Below are 27,825 nucleotides of genomic sequence, written 5' to 3' on the forward strand. Positions count from 1 at the left end.
AGTTTTAAATCATGACACAATGATGACCAATTTTTCCCTATATCAAATCTTCTTATATCCATACACACAAAATTACAAAAATAAAATTTTGTCTGTATATTCAAATAATTGTTGCAATACCAGTGTGTAATACAAAGCAGACTACGAGCATTAGATTGATTGATGCGGTTAAGTGGTGTTGTACCCTTACACTTTACCCCCACATCACCCGTATCAAGTATACTCAATACTTGTAATTTTTGTCATTGATGAAAGCAGAAACTAGATCTTCACATACCCGAGGTTCACACGCTCCTTGCTTATCGTTAAATTCATGTTGTTCACAACGGAGCAATCAGAGAATGCATGGGTTTATCTGCTCGGGACCATCCTCGTGGGAGGAAAATCAAATTGATTCCATAGATACAGATCAAATTTGTTAGCAGCGTTGATATTTCCTCTTTTGATATTATATGCTGAAAGATTAAAAACTAGAGGAGCTTGCGTAAGTTTCTCTTTGCTAGCTAGTAAGCCGGCAACATTTTTTTAGGTTAAGAGTGCAATAGTTGTTTGATCAATTGCCCTTTGAGAATGTGCCGCCTTAAACTCAGACTAACTCACCTCGTCAACTTGTACATTGTCAATAATAACGGTTGAGAACACAATCATGATATGTGTGTATGTAATTTGGAATATTATACTAGTTTGAAAAGAATATCTAAAGTTACCATCTGATTAATGTTATTATCTTCTCGGCTTGGTAAGCAAATGGTTGATCCATGATGATTTGCACTTAACATGACTATGTAGTTTTTGTTTTTTACTAAAAGGTTAACGAAGACATGTTAGACGTACGAATCTCTTGGAGAATTAAAACTAGTGCAGGGTTAAAAGGGAACCAGGGAACAGTTCTCGTTTTGTATCATTTGGGAATTAACACTGTCTGTTACTAAGTAACAAAAAAAAATGCTTTTTGTCTTAAGTAGATTGAAGTTATCACCATAAAAGTATGTAATGTAATTTCAATTTTTGTAATAAAGACAGAGGAATGGTGGATATGTGGGCCGTGTAAATTGCACGCACACTAGGATCCACAACATGCTCATCTATCAGGGGCACATTTCTTATACCCCAATACATTTGTACATTCATTGAATGACCTTTGAAGATTTGGGTACAATAACTTATATTCTGCAACTTGAGGTCAAATTTTTGCACTATGATTATGTAATTGAGGTTATTGGACAATGCCGTTGGGATGAGGCTATTGTGGTTCATAGTGACACAGGTAGAAAAGTACAGAAACCTTTTGTGTTTGGATGTAGAGCGATTTACTGAACCTGTCCGGGCAGGAAGTGTTAGGAAGGGAATCAATTTTGGATCATCATCTTCTCTCCTACCAATGATTACAAAATATGCTAACCTGGTTTGTTGACATAGTCTGTATTCAGTTTGTAAGTCTTGTGACACTATGCCATTCTGCGTGTAAGTTAAGCTTATACACCACCAGGCGGGGTTCTCGGGCGAGGTATGTCAATGAGATTGGTCTTCTCCCATTGGCTACGAGAAGTAGATACGAGATTGTCTTTGATTACAAGGCGGATAAACCGCCCGCCACAGGGCCTTTAGCCTGATATGATGCATTGGCTACCTGAATAGGGTAGAAAAAAGGGCTGAGTTTTTATGCCCCAGATTTATATTAATTTTGTAATTTGCATATGAAAAATTGAAGTAATTTTAACAGATATTAAAATGCGTAATTTGGTTTTCACATTCATGCGCGACGTATTAATAGCCGTGCACTTTCCATAGGTAGTACTACTCATATGTTTACTTGATAAGCACATTTTATTTTTCTGATAAGGTTGTGTTTGTTTATTGACAAAACCCCCCTGGGGTTAAATAATATTCTAGAGAAGAAGAGTGTGGAGGAATTCGGATATTATGTTGAAACTGTAAAATTGAAAACCTTAGCTAGGTAGCGTCATCAGGTTTTGATTGAATCCTGCCAAGTTGCATGGTAATGAAGATTCTAATTTTGTCATGCAATAACCCCCGGGTGATCATATTTGTCGCTTTCCCCCCTCATACTCCTTTTCCTTCTTTTGTCTGTCGAGGAGAGAATAGAGTCTTGGAAATACATATTTCATGAATTCCAAATGATATTTGTGGTGTATTTTCATTGAATATCATAATATTGATTGATTCAACGCAAGCTCTGTAATAACAGACAGATGATTAATCCTTGTTAAATTTCTGAGTGTTCGTGTACGATATAAAAAATGTACGACAAATTCTCATTAATGTGTCGTAATATAACATTTCAAATGGTAGGGAAGAGGAATGTCAATATCTATTATTTTCATTTGTCATCAGTGAAATAACAAGCTGTGGGTTGTTTTATTGCCAAATATAATATTTTTTGCATTAAACATATCAAGAAGTTTGACATGATTGCAATTTTTGTCACATTTTGTAAGGATGTTCTTTGTCTTTTTCGTTTTTGCAGTACTCAAGTACCAGTTCATCTGGAGGAGAGAGTTCTTGCGATGAAGGTCGATTAAGACGGCACGGCAAAATGGGTGCAAAGAAAGGATTCCGTGGGATGAGAGTGACCAATGCTTTACAACAGAGTGATCCTGAATACATCTCGAGCAGTGAGCAGTCGATGCGACACGGTGATCTCGTTGGTCCGGATGGGTGGCGCCCTCAGTGATAGAGATTTGACCGATAACGAAGGTCCACCTGAGTCTGTACCGATTTGGAGACCACCTGATTTAGATTCACCTGATGAAGATGAAGAAGACGATAATAAATTGGAAGCTTTGAAAGAAGAAGACGAAGAGGAGGATGATAGTGATAAGAGAGAAGATGCTGAAATGGAGAATTGTGAAGATCTGAGACAAGAAATGACCAAGATTGAAACAACAATTGATGATCCTGCCGTCAGTGAAGGATCTAGTCAAGAAACTGACAAGAACGAAACAGCCATTGATAATCCTCCAGAGTTAGAAGAAAGAAAGAGGTCAAGCCCTAAACAGAGTGGTCTGCCAGTGCCTGTACAGAAATCATCACCAAGTAGAGCAAAATGTAATGGATCACCAGTGAAAACAAATGGTAGTCTGATACCAAAACCACAGAACTCTGCTAACAAAGTCAGTAGTAAGAAAACTCCTCCACTGGATAGTCCACCAAGTATAGAGAGACCCAAAGATCTTCCAACTGGATTTGATCCAAGCAGCGAATCTGAGAATGAAAAGCCTTGTCAGCTTCCAAAACCTAAGATTCCTCCGAGAACGACATCTGGCTTGTCAACGATGAGTGCCGGAATACAGAGAGCACAGCAGCTGGAAATGGAGCAAGGTCAAAATCACATTATGGAGGAAGGAGAAGAGCAGTTGGAAGGTGAAGCAGCTGAACAAAGCAATGAGCAACAGAAGAGGCCATTGTCTCATCACAAGATGGATGATGAAGATGCTCTTTTATTAAGCAAATTAAAGAGCATGGATCAGAGTCTATGTTCACAGATGCAAGCTGCTCAACCTGAGACACCAAGCAGTGAAAGCATCAAAGATGCAGAGATGCTGTTGGGACTCACTTCAACAGAAGCTAAACTAATGATGGAAAACACCCTGAAAAGCCTTGCTGCGGAAGCTGAATATGCTATGCAATCTGTTAGTTCATATGATAATCTATCTGGTATCCTAGGGAAACCAATGTCAGAGATATCTGAAGATGAACTCTCTCTTGCGTTTTCTGAGCAGGAAACTTTGAGTTTTGTGTCTCGCGATACTGATGTGGAGTCCTTTCACAGTGACAACTTTACAGTGGATGATCTTCCAATGGGAATTGAAGCCATTTCATGCATACGTGAATTGGAGAAACGATCTCTTGATTCGTACTCAGAGAATCCTTCACTTAGTCTGAACGGCTCAAGTGTCAATGGCTGTATTAATGAACCATATCTTCTTCTTGATAAGGATGAGCGCAACAAGGTCGGCACACAAAGTATCAGCCATTATGTGTACTCAGATGATGAATCTGAAGCTGGAGATAAAGACAAAATGAAAAAGATGTGTGGTCAAGTGTCGGATATTGAAACATTTGAATCGGTGTCACTAGCAAGTCAGGATTTGGAAGCCATCAAATCCATGTATGTTATCTCAAGTTTGAATATGGACAGTTTGCGTTTACTAGATGGCGACTATTTTGATAAGTCCAATGCACCACAAGTGAGCCGTGCTGATTCAATGAACTTCCTTCAAGAAGAACCTTCTATTGTCACATACATGACAGTGAACAACGAAGAGCAAGTTGTCATCGCGAGAGAAACATCTTGCCATTGATCATCCTCTCAGACGTCTTAGTTGCATCAGTGATGCCACTGATGCAACATTTAGTACAACTTCCAGACCAGCAAGTTATATGGACCTACAGGATGACGACGCACTGACCGATGGGGGCAGTGGCGAAATAAGCCCTGAACAATATCTGTCAAAAAACGATAACAGCCCCCGTGGTATGGGGCGAAATTGTAACATTGCATTCCCGAGTGTGTCGCAAACGGGGTCGCGAGGCTCGCCGTCTGATGTATTTGATGTTATGCAACTGTACCCTCCCAGCGATTTTAATGATAATCAAAGGAACGGTGCCGCTGAGCTGTCAGGAATCACAACAAATGTGCCCAATGGAGTTATTCCAAAAACGACGACAACATTAAATGTGTCATCAACAAATGTGAATGCTAACCGTGATTGCCCTGTGTGGGAGAAGATGGACCCTAATACACAAGTTGCTTGTCAAAATGTTTGTTCAGTTGCAACTGGACCAAAATCAGGCACTGCATGCAATAGGACTATCTCTCATTTGGAAACAAATGTGATCTTGCCAAGTGGCAATATTAACAAGTGCATTCCGAGGTCGTGTCATGGTAGCCCAGCTCATAAGGGTCAAGTCTCGGAACAGGAAACTAAAGGAGAGGCGGTCGCATAAAACTTCTATCTGCAGAAGCGAGAAAAACTTGCGTCTATAGAAGCTAGAGAATCTAATGTAAATGCACCAGCCGCATCATCAGAACAATCTTCAACTACAACAAGTCAATTAATAGATGCATCATGTATAGAAGGCAAATATCCTATTAATCAAGGACATATTTCAAAATCCAGTCCAGCTTCTTATTTTTGCAGCCCTCAACACAAAGGAAAGCTATCTAACACAGTACGCATGCGATCACTCTCACATCAACCATCGCCTTTAATCTTGAGTGCAGCCATTGCAAGAGCTAAGAAACAGATGGAGTACACCCAGGAAGCAGCCGATGTGGAAGGCTTCTATGATACCGATGTTCCCATCCCAGAAATGTGGTTGTTACGACAACCAGATGGCGCACCTGACAATGAGACGGATGAATGCGTTACAACCCCTCATACAAACACCCCAGCACATTATGCAACTATTGATGAGTGCAAAGAAATTGCCTCATTTCATGGACTCAGCAGTATGGAGCGCCCTCCTGCAATAGGTGCGTGTGCTTCACCTGCATTTGAAGTAGAAGTGAATCCTTGTTTTTCACACGAATATGATGAAGTGTTGAAGAGCGTAGAGTCCTTGACACATGGTCAGAATATCATTGTCCAACATTGTACACAAATGAGCGAACCATGCTTAAATTATCCAGAGAAAAGTGGACATTATCCAAACTCTGCTCTTCCAAAGCCAAGACCGCTCCCAAAGCTACCATATCAGGATGGGAGGGGTCAGCATCACCCAGCTCACTGCAGTGTTAGCGATAGTGAATACTCTAGGGTGCCTATAATGTCTTGCAGATATAGCAAGAGAACTGAAAAAGCACCCAAGTTATATGCTAGTGACAGTGAATATCATCATTCAAGAGTGCCTGCAATGCCTGGACGTATGCACAGGACTGATAGTTATAATGGACATACTAGTTCGTCATCAAAAAACTGTGCTTCTAGGTTGCCGTACAAATCCAACAGTACAAACTCAATTAACACACAAAGATGTAGCGGTAGTATGGCAAAACCTAGCAAGAAAGCCCCACAAACAAGCAAAATTCCGCCATATCCAAGCAAAACATGTCCTGGTAAAAAATCAAAATGCAAACTTCCAGCCAGCTCACACTCTGACCAATCTCTAATGAGAAATGCCAATAACAACATACACTTACACCCCGGTCACCGTCTCACCAACTCATCGGACGGAAGCAACGATAGCGGTATAGCATCCACTGAAAATGTCCCTAGCAAACACCCTAACATATTATCGCCGTACTCCACCGTGACCAAACCTCGTCTGATGAGAGGATCAAGTAGCGGGCATGGAAGCGACAACAGCAGTACTATCAGCGATTGTCTGCAAGGTAACCATGCTTTCAGGGCTAGGATGACGGGAGGAGCAAGCAGTGGCTATGAGAGTATGTTGAGAGATAGTGAAGCTACTGCCAGTGGATCATCGGCTCATGACTCTCTGAGTGAAGGATCCTGTGGCAGAGTTAAAGGCTCCAAGATTCTTAAGAAGAAATTCCCAGGTAAGAATGGTATTTTTGTTTTTAATGATGCACATACTCTGCTTTGTATGCAAACAAAATTTGCTAGTTTTGTGTGATGTGATTGTTGAGTTGGTCCCCTGTATTGTGAGATATACTGTATACATTTTGTGGAGGAGGGGTTACTCAAATGATTTGTTTGTAGGTATAGTGCTGTCCAGATTTGAAAAATGCAGGCTCTAGACCGGAGTTTTGGGGGCCTTATTCAGTGCCCTTTTGGCAAACATTCCCAGAAATATGTGTTTGGAGTTCAAATTTGAAGCTAATTTATCATATTTGGAGGACATTTGGAACTTCAAATGGGGTTCTACAGAAATAAATTCATATGGAGTCCCTTGAATGGAAAAGAGCTTGAAAAGGGGGGTCTTGTGGGCAACACATACCCATGGGGTACAGGTACAGAGACCCCCTCCCCAGCTTCAGACAAACTGTTTGTGCATGCACTCCCACCCCACACACATTAGTAACACAAGGAGTACTTCTTCACCACATATGCTGATTCTAGAAACCTAACTACAGGATACTAAGATACTAGCAATTAACAATTTAAGCAGTACAGGATATACAGATAATGAGAGTTCACAAGCAAGAAAGATGATCCCATGCTGTCAATTTGTGTTTTCCTGTACCATGTTTCTATGTTGTATTGGTTTAAAAAAAAAAGAAGCTGAAACTCTTGATGGCAGGAGACAGCTAGCACTAGCAGCTGTTAATAAAAGGTGTACTACCATTATCTTCATGTCAGGCTATTCCAGTTGGAATCCATACACCCCCTATGGAAGACATGACTTTAATCTTTTACACAGGGAGTGTGAATTTCAAATGGGGTTCCCATATTGGGTGACTCCATTTGAAATCTATACCCCCTGTGTGTGAGATTAAGGTCATGTCTTCCATAGGGGGTGTTTGGATTTAAACTTGAATAGCCCAATTTTTACCAGTTATTTAGTGGGTGCAAAAACCTCATCAAACTCAAATTAAGTTAACAGTAATGTGTGCAATGGATTAACCATATGTGGCTTATTTTTGGCGAGAATTTTAAATAGTTTCATATAACGAGGATTATACATGTGTGAAATAGCAGCAAGGCAATAATAGAAGTATGAAAATCCGATAGCGCTATATCATAATCCCCAATTCGTCCAGTCTCATCAAAAAACATGTAAAGACATCCATGTTTCAAGCTGGTTCTTGACTTAACAACGTTAAAGATGATGGCAAAACATGAGAAAACAAAAACAGGGTTATTAAGATGTAGTGCTGGCACCTAGGGCATCTGGGGAGATTATAGGGGCTGTTAGACTAGTAATAGATGCATAATAAACTGGTGCCAATCCAATTAAAATGTAATAAAGTGCCAAAGCAGCTGCAGAGACAATTATTTCACAAAACACTACCACAGCCGCCCATATTTGATTTGAATACCACAAGCAAACATATTCAATGTATAATTTCCCTCCCTCTCCTAGGGTCCTAATGTATGTCAAGCTTGAAACATTGGAAGGATGATCGATATTGAGTGTCATTTACCCTTTTCATTACTATAATGTATATGTTTGGTTTTGTTACCATTTAAAGGGTCAAGACGAAGCCGAAGTGCACCCCCATCCCGTGCCAACTCTGAACCGTCGTCGTCAGCCCCACAAAGCAGCAGGCAGGTGGAAAGATCTCCATCCAAGACCAAAGAGGCATGAGAATGGTGTGGAGATCAAAGTATATGAAGTAGATGATATGGATAAGTTACCCAGCCAAAGACCAGAAAATGTCAAGGTGAGATTACATTACTATGACGACAGAATGAAGTGTTTCTAGAAACCGTTAATAAGGTTTTAGTTGTGTTGTTTATTGATTACAACCACCAGTTTTGGTGCAGTATGTCTTTTGCACACATTTTTATCATAATGTCATCCCTCTTGTTTTTAATGTTTTGCCAATGAATACCTTACATGTTTTGCACTTTATTTTAACACCACTGGTGCCTTCTTGGGCTCTGTTGTGAAATCAAATTTAGGAAAACAGAAAACACCAAAAATAAACACATGTAAGCCTGGAAATTTTTAAGTCTTTTTAAGATAAAACTATTTTCATGCTAAACGTTGCAACGGGTCAAATAGATAACCAGCTCAAATTCAAAGATAAGCCCAAATACAGTCCAACCTCTTTCATCCATCTCCTTTTTGGGGCTAAGCATGGGCAGGATAAGTGAATTTTGTCTGAATATGGGGTAATCAGTAACACTGATAGATGGTAGATGATATTTATTTAAAATGCTCAGAGCAAGAAAGTAAGGTTTCAAAGTATTAAAAACAACATGTTTTCCTATGAAGAACACACACCCGGATGACACAGAGGGCCATATAAAAGAGGTCTGGATGCAGGAGGTTGAAACTGTAGTGTAATGTCCACTTGGACTCTGATTTTGAACAATTATGAGCATTAATATGGGGAAAAGGTAGTAATTATGCAAAGAGCCCAAACTTATTGTCACTTTTTAGAGATGTAGATTACAATGTAGACTACTATAGTTAGTCACTAGCGTCACATACGTCACCCTTTGTCTTCATTTCTAGCATAAACCAAGCCGTTTACCTGTGAGACCAAGTACTAAGGGCCAAGGAGGTAGCAAGACAGCCAAGGATAAGACTCCATTGTACGTTACAACGTCAAAGTAATCTAAATGTCGTATGTTATTCATGCCTGATTATTGTTTTTGTTCCGTTTCATCACCGTTGACAAAGCACATTGTAAATAACCAAGGTGTTTGTTCTTATAACTTCAAATCATATTGTTGTACTCACAATATCTTTTTGTAACATTGGGAATAACATGGGTGTTGTCGTGGTTACACGTCTTATGACTGGACCAGCAGATCACAGATTGAGCAGAGCATGTTACACAAAGGGACTCACGCAACGTACACTCAATGCGGAATGATATTTCATATTCTAAAATTTGCGTGTTTTCTCACAAGTTGAATGTAGATGATTAATTCTAACAATATTATTATATTAAAATTCACGAGCTTTTTAATATTGCTTTCACAGTTTATATTGCATGAAAGCAGCACAGCAATTAGTAAAATGCATTTCATGCACATTTTCTTGCAGTATAAAGGAGTTTCTCAAAATATTTGCCATGAAAATAAAAAAGCTAAAATAGCTTAAGCTTACAACAAAACTTGCACCGAATCGGCAAGCCAATCACTGCTATTTATTTTAAGAGCTCCTCAAGTTTTACATGAATGTCAATGGCGCATAACAGCTCTCGGTTATCTCTAGTATTATTGCTACTTTGCCACACTTCTTCTCCTTGTTTTCATTGTAAATTGGTTTTCGTTACTCCAAGCCCTGCAATGTCTGACGAACCCAATGGACTAAGACTAATCCCGACTCTGAACCTAATTGACGAATATTTATCTCCCGTAGCCTGTATGAGTACAATACTTAGTCACAATGACACCCCAAAGTGTGCATATTATTTGTTTCTCCCTATTTGACAAAGTAGCAATTTGCGTTCTCTAACATTCATGTAAACTTGCCATAATCTCTCTGACATGCCAAAGAACAAAAATCATGCCGCTATAATTTTGTTTTTGCTAACATTTATTTTACTTCGCTTGCCTTTGGCCCCCAATCCTGACTCCACATTTTTGCTCCCCTTCACCCTCACATTACCATAACTTTGCAAACCGCACAGAGGAATGAAATGACAAATCCAATTGAAGCGACGAGCGAGAATGATAAAAGCGAGGTAGGGTCCATTGCTAGAGTGGCTGCCTGTTTGGAGTTTTAGTTGTTTTTTGTTTTGTTAATTTGCATATTATATTAAGTGATGAAGTTGTTGATGTATATTACCATCAGTATGTGATGATTCAGTTCATTGCAACGAGTCCACAGAGTGTACGGTACACCGTCATTTGCATGGGGTTATATTGTTCCAGTTTTGGTGTATTAATATTTTGAATCATATTTGTAATTGTTTCAGATCACCGTGTCTAAGTGAATAATGATTGTGACGCATGGTGTTTTGTTTTGTTAATAAATTGTACTGACAGTTTATATCAAATTCAGGAGTAAAAAAAAGGAAAATGATTAAAGAAAGTAAAAATCCTGTGATGTTTTTTTTTTTTATAGAACCAATTAGTACTGATTGTTCTCTTTATGAAACCTTTAGATTTGGAATGAAGTTCCTTTAGTGTTTTTTATTAATGTAAAGAGCATGTGTGGTCATTTCAAAGAGTGTTGATGTCACGTAAAACACTCTTGCATGCAGATATCAATAATTGATTTGCCATTATCAAACGTGAAAAAGAAACACAAAAAGAGAACCCTCAAATTTACACTGGTGTGTTATCAACTTTCCAATTGCAACAAATTGAAATAACTTGACAGAATTAAACGAGGTGGTGAATTCCGTTACCCTAGGATTGTTGTTCTAATAAGCCATGAGAATCTGATGAAACTGGAAAAACAGAATTGGCAATGTAGAAGTGCAAGCATATTTTGATAGCTTATTCAAAGATTCGCAAATCCTAAAGGTATACTAATCAGTGGATGATGCCTGGTATTTGCATATTCACACTCTGCAAAAAAAAATGGTAGAGAGATTTTGGTAACGGTAAAGGAATAAAAAATTCAGTTGAGAGGCAATTGAAGTAGAGAATCCAATAACAGAGTGGTGTTGTTCTTAGCTGAGATATTCCTCTCGTCAAATCTCGATCCAGTCAGTGGTTAAGCTGGCAGTCATGTTAGCTGGCCCCGGTTGACACCGCTCGAGGCACGCACGTAGGTAGCACTGATATTATGCCAACATTGCCACAGGCATAACACACCTAGCCCAGGTAATATTGGATTAAATAATTGCAGCACAGCCCTCCCCTCCCCTCATATTTATTGATGATGATTGTAAAAAGGCATTCGTGGCAGATTTTAGCGTACCTCTCCATCTAAAAAAAAAAGTAGAATTTCAAGTATCAAGAAAAGTTTGTACTAAATTAAACGCCTTGGCTCAATTGTACTTATGTGATTTCTTTTTCTTATTGAACTGAACAATGAATCATGGTTTTGGATTTGATTCGCAATGTGTTCTTATGCAATTGGATTGATTGCTTTAAGGGGTTAATTTCTTTTGAGTTGAAGGCAGTGCTAGCATCTCCCGTAAGCTACACCTTGTATGAATGGAGACCCAATTTCAGAGGCAGTGATTTTACTGTATAGAGGATCTTTGTGAGAGAAGAATTCCCATAACATGCCTATGGGATTATTGGGAGAAATTTCAATAAGTAATCAAAATGATATTTTCAAGGTATGCCTTGCCTATTTTTGACACATACAATGTCAAATGATTACTTATTGAATTTATATCTATGTGTGTATATAGATTTATTGTTTTATTATTCAGTATCAGTGTGGTTCTTGTTTCAGAGTATGATCAGTGTGCATTTGACTGTTTACAAATTCCTTACAGATATTTCTAACAAATACCCTCGTAGCTATAAATGTATTATCTCAACCAATGTTATATTTCAGGTACTGGAGTCAGACATTATAAGATCATGTTCAGCAGACAACATTCAAGCATACAGAGAAGTGGTCCCAGTGTGGCCAGCAAGAAAACATGTTTTCAGGGAACAAGTTGCCTGTACCAGACCTTGTCTTCTATCTGTGTCCCCTACTCATCCTATCAAGAGAATTTCACATATATGCAAATATCATAATAGACGATACACTCTCTGAATGTACTATTAAGTGCCTATACTCTTGGGTTTTATACATGCTACTGGACTTGTGTCATATAATGCTTCTTAATTCACCAGCAGCAGCAGCAAAAGAAGAGAAATAAGGCCCATAGGCTGAATAGCACCGCATATTTTCACAGCGCTTTCTTTGTTTTTACCTTATTCTTAAACCAGGTGGGCCTCCTCGCCAGGCTATATTTTGCATGTGATCAAGGCGAATAACATGTTATCCTTATGTGTCAGTGTTGCTTCACCAAACACACAACATCTTAGCCTGAATTTTTCCTGACTCATTCATGCCAAATTTTTACCACTGGTCTGTTATAATCTCAGGCTATATTTATAGTCTATATTGAGGCATGAGAAAGGAGAAAAATAGGGTTAAGATTTGTGGATGGCTGTCTGGCCTATATATCTGACTGACACATGTAGGGTACAACAGGCATGCTATAAGGGATCACTATGCATGATTTATTTACCATCACACAAACAGTGGTTTCTATGGCTATATGCCATTTTTAGATCAATGTCTGTTTTCATAATTCTCACGTCTGTAACATTTAAACTCTTGTCAATTGCATGTGTGATACACAGCATGCACAGTGAGATTACTGGTGTGTTTTAATAGAGATTTACGTAGTAATAGAAAATATGTTTGAGATAAATATAACCCCATTGACCATTTAGTATTGTATCTTTTTTGCCTCGTTCGTCTCTGCAGTGCACGTTCTGGAAGAGATGGAGCCACCATACGCCCCCTACTTCCTTAAGGCCGTGGAGGAAGAGGCAACCTGCTTGGAAGAGTGACTGATTTCATGCATGAAAGAACACTAGCTCACCACTTTTGAGACCTCAATGCTCTGATGATGTCTTCTAGCAAAACATGCTTGCTTCACATTGCTTTTGAATTTACATACTCAGTGTACACCATCGGCCAATTGGAAGAGACTTTATGGCCCAAACTGCATGGATCATCCATTCTGATTGGCTAAATCATTTTTTCTAATCTATGTAAATGCATGACAAGCTTGTCTGTCCAGATGTACAAAGAATTGACACCCAAGCTGACAGACGCTCCTCGTAAGGTTAGAACTCGTTAACATGACATGGACAGAGTCTGTTAGCATGCACTAAAATGTTGTCAGGTGACACAAAATAAGCTGTGTTTATCTGATTAAATAAGACTGCTTGCTGGAGGTGGAATTCCTTGTGATATTTGAAATGACAAGACATCTACATTGTGATACAGTTGCATGAATCACCATCAAAAAGTCAACATGCACTGAGCTATAAAACATGCTCTCAGGCGGAATGAATGAATGCAAGTTTAAACTTGTTATTTTATGCCTTGAAATGTGGCACATATCCATCTAATGCAATTTTAAAAAGAATCACTGACATCTGACCGCCGTGATGCGTGGGGAAAATGCTTTCTGATGTCCGATCGTATTAGGTCATAATAGCTCATAGATACAGTATACTGCCATAATAACACATGTTAACCAATTTCATTGTGTGCATGAGCCTATTATGGGGATATTTCAAGATTCATGTCCAATAGCTGATCCCGTTGTCAAACACAATTTTGCAGGTAATTGGATATCAAGTTGTAAAACAGACACAAGTGTTATTTTTGTCAATCAACTCTGCCAAACTACAAGACATTTGTCGTGTGATCCACATTTGCTTCCAATTCAAAATGAAAATCAAATCTAAGCATCTTCCAGCTTACTTACATTATAAGCTATACTGCGATGAAATAATACACAACTTTTTTTGTGAGAAAGTTCGTACCTGGCATCCCATATTGGGTGAGCTGACTTGATTGGCAAGGTAAAAACATCCAAGAGTATATGCTTTAAAAAATTTTAAGTATGCATATTATGTAGTATGTAGAAATATCATTGGGTGAATGTTAGGTGGTGACAAGAAAAAGCAGGGAAGCATGGTCCATTCTATGTTCAAAACTTCAAGCAACAATAATTGGGGTACATTTTGAATTTTGGTAAGCGTTTTCTAACATATGGTTATCAATTTGACCAAGTAAGTGCAAATTATAATTAATTCAAAATTATTATATTAACTATTGGATATATCAATGGCTTGACTCCACTGCAAGCTTGGAGGCTAATATTTTAACTTTGGAAGTTGTGATGTTATCTCTACCATGGTTCAGATTCATGACATAAAATGAACTGCTTTAACACTCATCTTTTGTAGCTTTCTTTAGCAAGTAGTTATATTGGTGTCTACTTCTTTGCATTCACCTAATGATATCCATATGTAACTTATTGTCCAATAGTTTAATATGGTGCCATTATTATGTCTACTACTTACAATCATATGTGCCTGTACAAAACAGACCAAAAGTTGCAAAAAGTTTTACTTTTAATTTCTTCAATGCAAACCAATGGCAACATTTTGTATGTTTTGCATAACCATTGATGTCCAAGAACAAAATTGAGCCTTTGTACATCTGATACTGTAGTCATTTGTAGTGAGGGTCACGTGGACATGCTAGATATATGACATAATAATGGCAGCTTTAAGTTCAACAAGTTTGTATGCTTATGTATTCAGAGTACTCACGATCTACTTGTTAGATAGTATCAAATCAGGGGCGCATTTCACTAACACTTACGACACACAGCAAGTCCTAAACCCATTATAAATCCCAAACCAATTCTTCCATAGGATTTACATGGTAGAGTTACCATAGGTTAGGACGTATGTGTTAAAGGACTCATGATGTGCCGTAAATGTTAGTGAAATGCACCACAGATAATGTGTTTGCCTCAAATCTAGGTGCCAATTATCTATGATAGGGAATAGTTGAAAATCTGATATGAACTGTGGTTTTTGAGACCTGCATTCAGGCTGACTTTAAAATAGGATCTCCTGACACCAACATATGTGTTATTGTGCTCATGTATGTCAAATTCATTCCCACAACATACTACCAACAAATCTGTGTCACAATTAATTCACACAACTTACTCCCCACAAATTGTGTGTACTTGCCTGGACACCAAAGTTCATGTAAAATCAATCTACATTTTAGATCCAGATGATCTCTAGAACTACTACCCTTGTTGAATGGATGATTGGCAGCTCAAAATCACCTCTGGTAACCCCCCTTGTTTCCATGGAAATCAAATTGTTTACTGTGGAAATCATATAATTTAGACGTGGGCAATGGTAATAACGTACTTTCAATTGTAAATCCTCGTTATCTGTGCAGATTACAAAACAAATGAAGACACTTGTCAGACGGTAAGTGTTAGAATCATGGAAAATGTATTAGCCATCAGCTGTAACTACATGTCACATATGCCTTAAAAGGTCAACATAAGCTTACTGGAGACCCATTTTGCTGGCATGGATTCAGGCATTCATTTTTGTTTCCTTTGAAACATGTGATCAGTTAAAATTCCATTGATTTGTCAAAATTAAGCCCAGTTGTCATATTTTTTATCATAATCCAGACAGACAAGGATTAACTGATTAAACTTGAGGCAACAGATTTGGAGTTATTATTTTGGTTGTTTTTCCCCGTGATAATTGACATAAAGATGTGACGTGTATGACATTGTAATTAATGTCACACCGGCGAGTGGCGACATGCATTTTTGTATAAGGTATAATAAAAAATAAAATTTCCTGTGATTAGGGATTTTCCAAAAGGTGCTGCTTAAAATTATTATTGGTTTACTTGTATATCTTGCCAAACTTATGTAAACATCTTTCCTATTTTATGTTTTGACTTTTTATGATAATGTTAGTATTAATAAGTGATTTCTGTGCTACTTGGGAGAAATGGATTCTTGTATATTGTATAACTTTTTTTCAACCATTCATTGGAAGTTATTACATGGTAGACTTTGATATTCCCATCCCCATGTCATCATTCTTTGACATGCAATAGATTATGTGTAGTGAGAATTTGACCCAAATCAATTTAGGTACCGTGCTATTAATGAGGAAATTTAAACTGGTTTGATATTAAAAGGAAATGACACCCTCCCTACTGGAATATAGAAATTTGTATATTTGAATATCAGTGCACAGTTTTATTGTTATTTCATTTCAGCTTATCAGTTAATTATTTGTAACTAAAATATCTTTTGTAATTACATTGTAAATGTATAAATTTTCAGTTTTTTTGCAAAACTTTACAATGAAAATTATTTACAAATTATAAAATGAAGCCAATATTTGGCTAGATGTAATATATATATAAATATATATATATAAAATAGATATTGTTATTCTTAATGATATACTGTTATTGTATGTAAGATTCTGGTGTTCAGTGTGAAAGAAAGAATTTATGCCAAATCCAAGTCAAAATGGTTCTGATTCAGCTATGCTGTAAAAGTGGAAATTTTCACGCTTGTGTTCAACGCAGCTAACTCGAAAATACAGACATGTAGAATCATTTAAAAACAAGCAAAGCAGTCAAAGCACAAAATTACCACTTTTACAGAAATTGTAGTCTGTTAGCATCTATAATTTGAGACAAAATTAAAAAGACTAGTTCGCGAACTATGTCCTATCAACCAGACCGAAAATGCCATTCTGCCCAGGTCAGCAACCAATCACTGCGCCTTTGTCATGACGTCGGACGCAAACTAGTCTTTTTAATTCTGTCATGGATTAAGCCATGGGATATTGAATCAATTTTCATGCATACTAGCGAATTGCATTATGGGTACAAATCAAGCATCTGCCTCCTTTTGGATCAAGAAATTAGTCAATAAATACAGATTTTACAACCGCTGGGTTGTCCCAAGTTGTCATTCACGAAGGTGGCATTTGCATTGATTACTGTGTCACCGTGTTAGAAATAAAGCGTAGACACAAATTTGGATCCCAAAGGTCATTAAGTGTAAAGTAAATCCGTGTCCAATTTATTCAAATTATAGTTATGAAGATCAGGGGAGGGGGAATATCAGCTTGCTAGTAGAATTAGCATATTTTGTACATATGCTAAAATCACTATGCAGGGAGCATGGCTTTGTTTTTGTTGACACATTTGATATGTTATTTGTAATGTAATTTATGACAAAATATTTTAAATAACCTATGATGACTACAACATTAATTCATATGTGATTTGGTAGTATGCATAACTTTCAATGGCCTCCCTCAGAGTTAAAAATTACAATTTATTATTCATCAGTTCACTAACTTTATTGCCTCATGTTTGGTAACATTTAAACATGCTAACCGTATTTTATTTGTATAAAAGCGGAATGATTTTGTTTGTTGAAAAACAATTTGGGATTCTATACATTCTAAATATTCTTTGTATAATGCTGCATTGTTTTATAACATTAATAAGTATCAAATATGTATTTGATATTCTTTTTGTGTGTTATGTATGTATGATACACTGCTTACAGTGGTACTGAGAATTACTTATTTAAATGAAGCAACTTTATGCATTTTAGACTAAAAGCCTATACCAATTTATGCAAAAAGGCAAGCACTTCCATTTGCAAATGAAAAAGGGGAGAAATCTTAATGCATCGTGTGTGGGACTTGTCTTGTATTAACTCTGCTCTTCATCATCAAAAAATGTTTTTAAAATTGTTGCGTAAATAATTTTTAAACTTTTTTTTTAATTGCTGCCTCTAAAATTATAAATCTAGGCATCTTAGCCTTTCAGTGCAATAGGGGCAACTTTTCAACACTGTGATTTGAATGAATTTATTTATCCATTTCGTTTATTTGCATATTTATTTAGCTCATTGTCTTGGTAATATTTTAACAGATTTTTTTAATGAAACATACTTTTGTTGATGGAATGTTTTGCTGCAAATGTCATTTAACCCAATGGGCACTACTGGCCAAATTATCAGCCTCTAAGACCTATTTTGATTGGTTACAAAGAGGATTATATCATGTATTGAGCCAATCAGAGATGTGGTAAGGAAGGTCAGTTGGGCTTAAGCTTAAAATTGCTAAGATTTAAAAGCCCTATTTTGATTGGTTACTCACTGATTATGTCGTGTGATTAACCAATCAGGAGCACTGTAAGAAAGGCATTATTGCCCATGGGGTTAAACAAAAAGAGCATTGTCATTAACAATTAATTTATGATAACTGTAAATCTTGATTTGTGTTTTTCACATTTTCACATAGAAGTTGGTATTGTCAAATTGGACTTGTGGGTAGTCAAAGTAGAGTATTTGAGACATGATAATGCATTGATATTCAAAGTGATATTTTTAACATTTAACAACTTACTACAAGGTGAATGTAGGGGAGAGCGGGGAGTGTTCGCCCTAGGGGCAGGTTCGCCCACCCCTTGTTTCTCAGCACTACGGCTATAGGGGAATTTGGTGATGGCAAAATTAGGTGACATAGGTCATTATAAACTTCTCATATTAACTACGCGACATATAGGGACGTGTTCATCGAACTGCAGCCAAAACAAAAAATTACACCAAAGCGTAATTTTTTTTTCTTGCATTCATAATGTTGTATTATCATTGATACATAAATACAGATGGTTTTAATGAACATCTGTATTGGGAACATATGGGATTTGTCAAAGATTTAATGCAGTTATAAACTCCTTATTCGATTTGTATTTTGCATACCCTGAAGAAAATATAAAAATGTGCATAAGGGGCACGTGCGCCCTTTTGCGTTTGGGGCACGTTCGCCCTATATCTTCCCCGGGTGGACTTACCCCAAACTGGAGGGCGGACCTGCCCCATCAGCGTATTATGCAAAATATCGATAATTATACCATTTAACAAGGTAAAACTACTGAAAAGCATGTTTTTTTAAGTTATGTGGTATCAGTATTACTCATACCACCGTTAATGTCCTAATCCATAATCTCCCCGAAGTTGTAAACATGATACGTTTAAGCTTACTTTGGACCCCTACATTTTACCCTGAACCGACCCCTGCAAACAAATTTAGTGACACCCCAGAGGAGAATGAATGCCATGTTTACTCTTGCTAAATGTTTGCATTGAATATGTTATTGTTATGCAATGTTTAAACCCTTTTTTTTGATTAGGGTGAACTTACCCCACCATATGGGTGAACCTGCCCCAATATGGGGCAAGTTCGCCACTTTGCAAAACTTTTTTGTTTGCTCTATCCTGTTGTTATTGTAAGGCCTATAGTTCTGGGATTGTGGTCGTATATAGCTAAGACATAGGGCTTTCACATGCGCTAATCAGGTCATCCCTAACCTTAAAATTGACATCGCTAGGCTGGTCAGAAAAAAATAGGGCGAACACTCCCGCTCTCCCCTACTTATGAGCCACCCTGTATACAATCATGTAAATGTGATTTTTTAACTTGGATTGGCATTTTGATCATTTATTTGCAACTGTCATCTACTTGCAGTTGAAATTGTATTATTATTTTGTAAATAATAATATAAAATATTTAAATTATGTATTTATCTCATGTTTACAAAAAACAAGTGGTATTATTGTAGTATGTAAGTTAGGTATATTGTTAATTGAGAAAAAATATACGGAAAAAAAGGAAACACAAAAACAAGGGATGGAGGTATAAGAATACACCCCAAATTTTGTATAATTGATTATTGTACCAGTAATACATTGTTTATTATTCCACAGTGTCCAATAATTATGAGGTAGAATTGGTTACTTTACCTAGATGGTAACTATGAATATTGTCATAATAATTATGCATGCAAATTTTACTCTAAATTTGAATAAGAGTAAATTAGTAGGGCTGAAGAGAAAGATTACAATCATGACTACACCATTTGTGATGACAATAAACTTTGTGTAAAAATAATAATACATTTTTGACTTGAATCTTTTGTGTTTATTTTGTGTTGTTTGAGATATTATCATGATAAGTACCGGTAATCAAAAATGATACATTTTGTTAAAAAATACTATATTGCACAGTACAACCTCTTTTTATCCGGCCATGATGGGACCAAGCATAGTCCGGATAAGTGAAAAATCCGGATAAATCAATTGCATATAATTCTGCATAGACTGTCCCATGTTCCTAAATTAGGACAACACCATATTGTTTCAACATGGGGGAATAACACTAAAAGATTGCATTAAAGTGCTTTATGCAACATAGACATACCATTCTAAGCATTCAGAGCATGAAATTAAGGTGTCAAATCATCAAAACCATGTTTTCCTGTAAAGATTTACCATCCGGATAACAGACAGATCTGTATAAAAGAGGTCCAGATAAGAGAGGTTGGACTGTATTACCAAATGAAACACACCTCGATACCCTTGTTGGACCTAATTTGTAATAAAAGTGAAATTATTGATATTTGGCAATTATTTTGGGGGGGGGGGTGGGGTGGGAAACCTGCAATTTTGTCTACTTTCATACAATCACAGTCACAAAATCCAATGACTTGGATCTTGAGTATTGGCTTAGAAGTAAAGATAATTAAGGCTCTTCATTGTACTACTTAGTTTGGTTATAAAATAGAAAAGAAAAGAAAATGTTTCTGAAAATTAGAGGGCATAATACTGATATTGGACTTTTGCGGGTTTTTTTGGCTAAGCATAAAGAAATTATTATGTTTTGGGCCTTTGCTTCCCAAAATATTAAAATTGAACTTGCATTGCCAGTTTGGTCCAAACTACATGTCAATGATTAACTTGAGGTGTTTGATTTGACAAAACAGGAAATCGTGTAAAGAATGTAAAAATTTAATAGTACTGTATTTGTCTGGAATTATGGGTATCATGTTTCCCTATAACAGAGGTTTAGCCCGTTTAGCAACCTTTTTGTAACACCTTGGGTCAACAGTTGTGTGCCATCTTTGAGCATTTTGACAAATGAAACCAGTTGGATCCAACAATGTGAAAAACCTGTGCATGCTCTCATGAAAAATGACAAGTAACTATGAATTTTGAACACATAATAATAGGTTTAAAATGATACCAAACAATGTTTCACATGCAATCTGATAACAGAAACAGTTATGGAGCATCTGGATTCCCTTTTTACCACAATGTATGTCAGCCATGGAGGACAATAGTGGTATTTGGATCGTTGCTAATGGTCCATAGAAACAAATGAAAAACAATTATGCATTATAAAACTGCACTCGCCTTCCCTCCTATGCAATCAGTGTGTCACACCAATAAAGCCTTGTCCGTCATTGGGGCCTCCCCCTGGTGTCCTCCATATCACAGATTGCAGGAAGTCCTGATGCTCCTGTATAAGCCTTGACACAGTAATACCAAAAAAATATAATTTTGTTTTCTGAAAGTGTAGCGGGGAAATGCATGGTTTCAAGTGGCCCCTTGAAATAAAATAGGGACACGTTGAAAAAATACAGAGCCAAAAGGGCAGAGTTTTAAAGGTATAATATGGGACTTTTGAGCATTTGTAACAGATGTAAACTGAGAATATTCATTGTTTTTAACAGTTTCGCTCATACGGCACATACCGGGGCAGATATTAATCTCGCTAGATTCATGTTGAAGAATTGTAGATGCGTTACCAACCAATGTGCAAAGCACAAGTCAATGTGCATGGGTCCAGTTGACCACATAAGGACCACTGAATCTACATACCTCTGGTTGTTTAACTTTAGGTAACAACAAGAACTGTCTTTAAAAAGACAATGTCACACATGAAGATCATGTTTCATAATTTTACCTGCTCTATCCTATAGTCAGGATTGTGTGTAGCAGTTTTCAGCATCTGCCATGAAAATGATGTTGCCCTTTTTATTTAAGATTATGAGGGGTTATACCCCTTAGAGTTCCACAAAAACACTTGCAAGTGATTCATGCTGATTAATAAACTTGTTTATCAGCATTAACATTCTACTACTAAAGTAGTTAAAACTTTTAATTTGAAAATTGAAAAATACAAAAAAATACGGACTGATCCCAGAAAGTGAAGAGTGAGGCGGACGGGAAACAATTATTTTTTTATATGCAAAAACCACATTGTGTCTCCTGTCTGATAATTTCCTGTATGTTTAGTGGTATTACACAAGTGACCAAGTTATATTTCGACCAGTCTTTTATCTAAACTCATGCTAGCCTCATGTTTGGTAACATTTAAACATGCTAACCATATTTTAAGATACTGTTCAGGAGTGGAGTATAAATTTTTTTGTAAAGAGTATTCTGTTGGTCAGACATCCAGGCTATTTCTAGTCTCATGCCCAAACTGCATGTGCACGTGGCTCACGGATTGTTATGCACGACAGAAACCGGCTGCGAAGGAGGCTACATAGCGAATTAGCGATGTTGCTCACTCTAACTTGGGAGTGAAATTTAATTCCAGAAAGGCCTTGGAATTTCAATTTTAAGTTAGTCAGTATGATTTAATGGTAAATTATGTAACTTCTACTCTGTGCAGACTTGTTTGATTCCACTGAGTAGGCCTACATGTATTTGGGATCGAATCAAAATGTACACAACACCAATGACAGCAATCATCAACAACAAATCAAACCAAGGACTTGTTTTCACTCAACCGTGAGTTGCATCATCAACTGGAAGTGACATGATACCGACACACAGAATATAGGTGTGCTACCTATATTCTGTGGGTCGGTGTCACATCACTTCCAGTTGTGCTGTAATTCCATATCAACAACAACTTCCTTTGGAAGGAAGAGTAAACAGCAATCGATGCAAACCACGTTGACCCTGAGCAAAATACAGTTTAGTATTACTTGATACAAGATCAAATTGGAAAGCAAATAAATTATGCCTGGAAAGCAAATTTGAAAGTATGTATTCAAATGGATAAAAAAGTTTCATCATTGGGGAATTTTATATCAAATCATTGATTCAAGCATACTACATTGTCTACCAAAAAAATAAAATGTGGTAAGGTTGGTTGTCATTTTGGCAACTAGAGAGAACGTTACACAAGCTGACAATTGGTGCAATTAAAGCAGTTGGACTAAGTACACCTACTACCAAACGCCAAGGTAAGATTATTTAAAAATATATTTTGCAGTTGTACAGAGCCACAAAGAGTTACAGCACCAAGCAACTGCTCATCATGCAAAAGCACATAGGCATTGTGCAATACTTTGCATTGTGCGAAAGCAGATAATAAGGCCCAGAAAGCTTGGCTGGCCAGCCAATGGTAATTTTACCATATGAACACTGGCATACAAGATAACATTTTTTTTTCATCTTCTTCAGTCCTTATATCCTTCCCCTCTGCCAAAGAGATTCCAGTAAGTTTGGGTTATTAAATTTGATGTTATTGACTGGTCATCATGTCTAGGTCCGCAGCCAGGATTTATTTGGGTGCACCGGTGCAGTGAGGGAGCTAAAAAGTGGACCTTTCGTTAACTTTTCCTTCACACCCTGCATCCCCTGGCTATGGCTCTGATGCTCTATGTCATCTTCTGACAAGGGCACCAATCTGAAGTTGATCATGGGGGCAATATGTGACATGATCAAGGGGAATGAGTCACATGTTGGCCCTGGTCGAAAATGAGTTTTACACATGTTTCTAAAGAGGACATTTAGAGCTTTCAGAAACTGAAAGCCCCATGTTGATACGACTTTTCTTTGTGAAGTTACGTCAATTTATCAATCGCTGAAAACAATATAAAACAAAAGAATTTGAACACTTTCTTTGCCAATCTCAAAATCAATGTTAGCGACATCCGACTCATTTCCCTTGATCGTGTCACATATGTGAAATATAACCACAAAGTGGGCATCTCGCCACGTTTGCATGACACAGGGGGTGTCAGAGGGAGATGTGCCCTCTGTGTTGTTGGAAAATTTACAAAATGAGCACCAAATAAAGCCATTTGGTGGACACTTTTTACACTATATTATGTAAATTGTTAGTTGGGAAAAGCATTAAAAATGTTTAATATGAAGGCCCAATTGAAGCAGTTTGAAGTTCATTTCCCTCCGGCCCGGGGTGTTACCTAGGGGCGTTGCTAATATTAATTGATAATTAACATAACAATTACGTCACTTTTCCATACCAGATACCAGCGGTCAGACATCAAAGGTTTAGGCAAAGCATTTTACTGGTCAAGTTTACACGGACAACTTCATGCTACGATGGATACAACAAGCAAACAATCAAGGTACAGTTCGAAATATGAATCAATAACATAATTAGACTATACAAAAAAATGTTCTGCCTAACAGCTAAAGCGGTATGCATTTTTTCTTTAATAAAGCCTAATTTTGGGCACTTTCTCAAACTTACATGACGATGAGCTAGCCCTAGTTCCAGTAACTGTAACCATATGGTCCGACTCTATGGTCCGTAGATGTCATTATGTTTATGATAAAGACTGAAGTCTTGCGGGCAAGACTAGAGCTAGCCCATGATGTATTTTCATTTTTCAAATTCTAGTTTGAGGAGTGGGGTCCCGGGGGTCTTCCTGGTTGAAGGTATACGGGATGTGCCACGGTTTTGGGGTACCTTTTCAGCGATTTTGGTATATCGATGGGTGGGTTTTCAGTGGAGACCAATGCGCATTTTGGAAAAGTGCCTTTAAAGCGTAATTATGGCAAATTTGGGTGCTTTTTCTTGAAAATTGGTATACTGATGGGTAGCAAAAACAGCAAAAAGTAGGTATAGAGAAAGTCAGCATCCGAAAGTTTGCGTGGCACACCCCCGTACAAAATTTTTCGAAGACCCCCCCCCCCCCGGGAGTGGGGTGAAATATTCACTTCAGTTCAAATATGAACCTGGCCTTAAGCCGAGTAGGATGACAGGAGCCATAGTTTCCCAGTTTTAGCCATTGAACCAAAAAACAGCAGTGTATTTCTTTATATTAATGCATTTACAAAATATAAAGTTCCATTCAGTTACAAGTGTCGGCATGGATAAACTCCCACAACATTGACCATGTTGACTAAAACTGACCTTTTACTTTTCATTCTTTTCACTTGCATGGTATATTAGCACACCCCTACTGTTCACAGAAAAAACACACACACACAACAAAAAACACACAAAACAGAGTTCTGAATTTAGTGAACCAGTGATAGTATCTTTAATGAGCCCTACAAATGATAATAAGGCCGAAAAAATAGGTGTGTCTCACATGCCCCGCGCACATTGGATTTCTGATGGTGAAAACATTAAAAAATTAAATTTTATTTCACAATTTTTATTTTATTTTCAAAAAATGAAGACAAATTGCCATTGGCAAAACATAATGGGCCAAAACCAGTGAGTTTTCAAGGGGGTAACCCCCGAACGCCTGATTTATTGACAAAATAAAAAATTGGGACATGAGACAAACCTTTCTTTTTTTTGGCCTAATACCTGTTAAAAGTATATGTAACTCCAAAGTCATCATTTGTAGGCTTTCTCACTGAAAATTACACGCAGTAAATTTCTTTCATTTTCTTTTGATGTTCCAGAAAAGACCAGGTCCCACAGTACTTGATTCTTGAAATGTATCGTCATACCGGAGGTGGTGGTGCAAGATATACCTATGCTATTTGGGCTGACATGAGTAAGGTAAGCCACATTTGACATCATTCAACGATTTTGAAAGTGGGGAGGGGAGTACTTTTGAAACCATTCGAGTGGAGTAATTAGTGTGTGCAGGACGTGCTGCATGATGTCACACTTGCATGATGCAGGATGTATTGGGAAAAATTTTCAACTGAATCAAGCCCCAATTCATTTGGTGCACCATTTTTACCCTCACTATACTATTACTATTTTGTGCATGGTTACAGGACAGACCTTTTTGTAAGCACCTGTGCACTATGGGGTTGTCTGAGAAGTGTTGGAAAGTTGGGAAACTTTTCAAAGTTTAGTTAATTTAGCCTCCGCATTCTGAAGGGGGAGGCAGAAGCCTGGTTATGGAGAATGTTGTCATGCTCAGTGGATAAACAGCATTCAAAAAGGGCTGATTAACATAAATTGGACTTTTTTCTGTCCAGATGTCCTATGAAAATACTTTTCTGATAGAGAAATTTCCCCCATCTGGACTGTTTGATACGCATAATATGTAACCGCAACATGCCTGTTTCACAGACTTGATACATTTTATTTTGTCCCTTTGCAGGTTGCTGATGATTTATTGACTGACCCAATCAATGAAAATTTGACCGAGGAGAGCTACTACTATGGAAACCCATATGATAATTCAACCACACAGAAGATTCCTAAAAGACATGAAATCTTTCAAACAATAGCTGAAGCGGGGTTTACACTGAAATCATCTCATGGATATTCGGTCGCTTCTTATAAAACATCTGAAGATAAACCGCACCGTGAAGATACACAAGCACGTCAATCTTGGACATTTGAAAGATATGTCTAAAAATCCAGCAAAAATATCAGACAAGATCAGTATCTTTCTTATATTTGCAGTGATTTCAAATAGTGCTATAATAATGTCCTAGAAGGTATAGAAATGGCCTTTAGACATATACAATTAGTAAGTTTTTAGCAGGTTCGCCATTGAACAAGTTTGGAACTGTCAAGCTTTCGTCAGGACAAAGTACCGAAGTATATGAGACATGAAAGACTGTAAACTGAAAGAGAATATTTTGTGAAAATTTTTGATTAATTTTAAGTGAGAAAACATCAATTTATTAAATTAAAGTTTTAGTCGATCAAATCATTTCAATCAAAGTGTAGGTAATTTTAATATACTATCTCTATGTCAGTTTGCAATCTTATGATATTTGGGAATGCCAAAGTTTCCCCCAAACTAGGGGTAACTTTGGTCATACCTTTTCTAAACCCCGAAGTTCATGGTTGGGAAAAATCAATTTTTGTACATCAAAACAGGAGTCACATTAGACTGCTGCCCTCATTCGTCAATCTTCTGGATTGACGACTGAGAAAACTATGTGGAAAAAAAGTGGCAGACTTTCACTGAGAATGCGCAGTTATGTCCAAGACCGAGTTTGTTGTTTTTAGAACTTCATAGCGTGATCTTGTCACAACGGCGCAATACACATGACGCGGTACGTGGGCGCCGCTAGTCAGTCGCGCTATGGCGCATTAACCAAAGTCGCAAGCATGGGTCCGCCACAATTTGAACTGCAAGTTAATCAGTCGTCACTACGAAGCATAACACAGTACATGCGCAGTGTCTGGTGGAATAAGTCTAGAGTCACATTAGGAGCGACATAACCTCTTGGGTTTCAGTGAGATGCAATACCAGGATAAGTGTGCAAAATAACCCCAGTTACCCAGCTTATGTAATAAAAGTAATAAATATCACCTGAACAATTTACCATAAATCTGGATTTTCATCATTGTTATTTTGGTCTATAATATGTGACACTTTGTATGTCATGAAATGCGAAGACTAATCATAAGAAATCTTCCATGTACTAATCACCTCACATGCTCCTGGAGCAAGACTAATCATAAGAAATCTTCCATGTACTAATCACCTCACATGCTCCTGGAGCAAGACTAATCATAAGAAATCTTCCATGTACTAATCACCTCACATGCTCCTGGAGCAAGACTAATCATAAGAAATCTTCCATGTACTAATCACCTCACATGCTCCTGGAGCAAGACTAATCATAAGAAATCTTCCATGTACTAATCACCTCACATG

At 37.4% G+C, this 27,825-nt stretch overlaps 3 protein-coding genes across 3 annotated transcripts in view; all 3 read left to right on the forward strand.

Moving 5' to 3' along the window:
• LOC140153247 (uncharacterized) overlaps window positions 1-4,976 on the forward strand; it is a 244,178-nt gene extending 239,202 nt beyond the window's left edge. Inside the window, 3 exon segments of the mRNA XM_072175942.1 lie at window positions 2,489-2,647; window positions 2,649-4,301; window positions 4,303-4,976. Coding sequence (XP_072032043.1) covers window positions 2,489-2,647; window positions 2,649-4,301; window positions 4,303-4,971 — 2,481 coding nt within the window. The 3' untranslated portion in view covers window positions 4,972-4,976.
• On the forward strand, window positions 4,972-12,996 carry LOC140152245 (uncharacterized; the record flags this gene model as incomplete). The annotated part of the gene is given in 5 exon segments (XM_072174547.1): window positions 4,972-6,526; window positions 8,123-8,196; window positions 8,198-8,314; window positions 10,241-10,294; window positions 12,073-12,996. Coding segments are annotated over 5 exon segments (2,007 nt in total), but the record flags the coding sequence as incomplete, so codon positions are not given.
• A 9,865-nt stretch (window positions 12,997-22,861) lies between these two features.
• On the forward strand, window positions 22,862-27,508 carry LOC140153249 (uncharacterized). The gene is made up of 4 exons (XM_072175943.1): window positions 22,862-23,226; window positions 24,256-24,357; window positions 25,652-25,751; window positions 26,308-27,508. The coding sequence occupies exons 2-4, from the start codon at window positions 24,332-24,334 to the stop codon at window positions 26,563-26,565; spliced, it is 384 nt and encodes a 127-aa protein (XP_072032044.1). The 5' UTR covers window positions 22,862-23,226; window positions 24,256-24,331; the 3' UTR covers window positions 26,566-27,508.
• Window positions 27,509-27,825: the final 317 nt, after the last annotated feature.

This window comes from Amphiura filiformis, chromosome 5, assembly GCF_039555335.1.
Source record: "Amphiura filiformis chromosome 5, Afil_fr2py, whole genome shotgun sequence".
NCBI lineage: Eukaryota > Metazoa > Echinodermata > Ophiuroidea > Amphilepidida > Amphiuridae > Amphiura > Amphiura filiformis.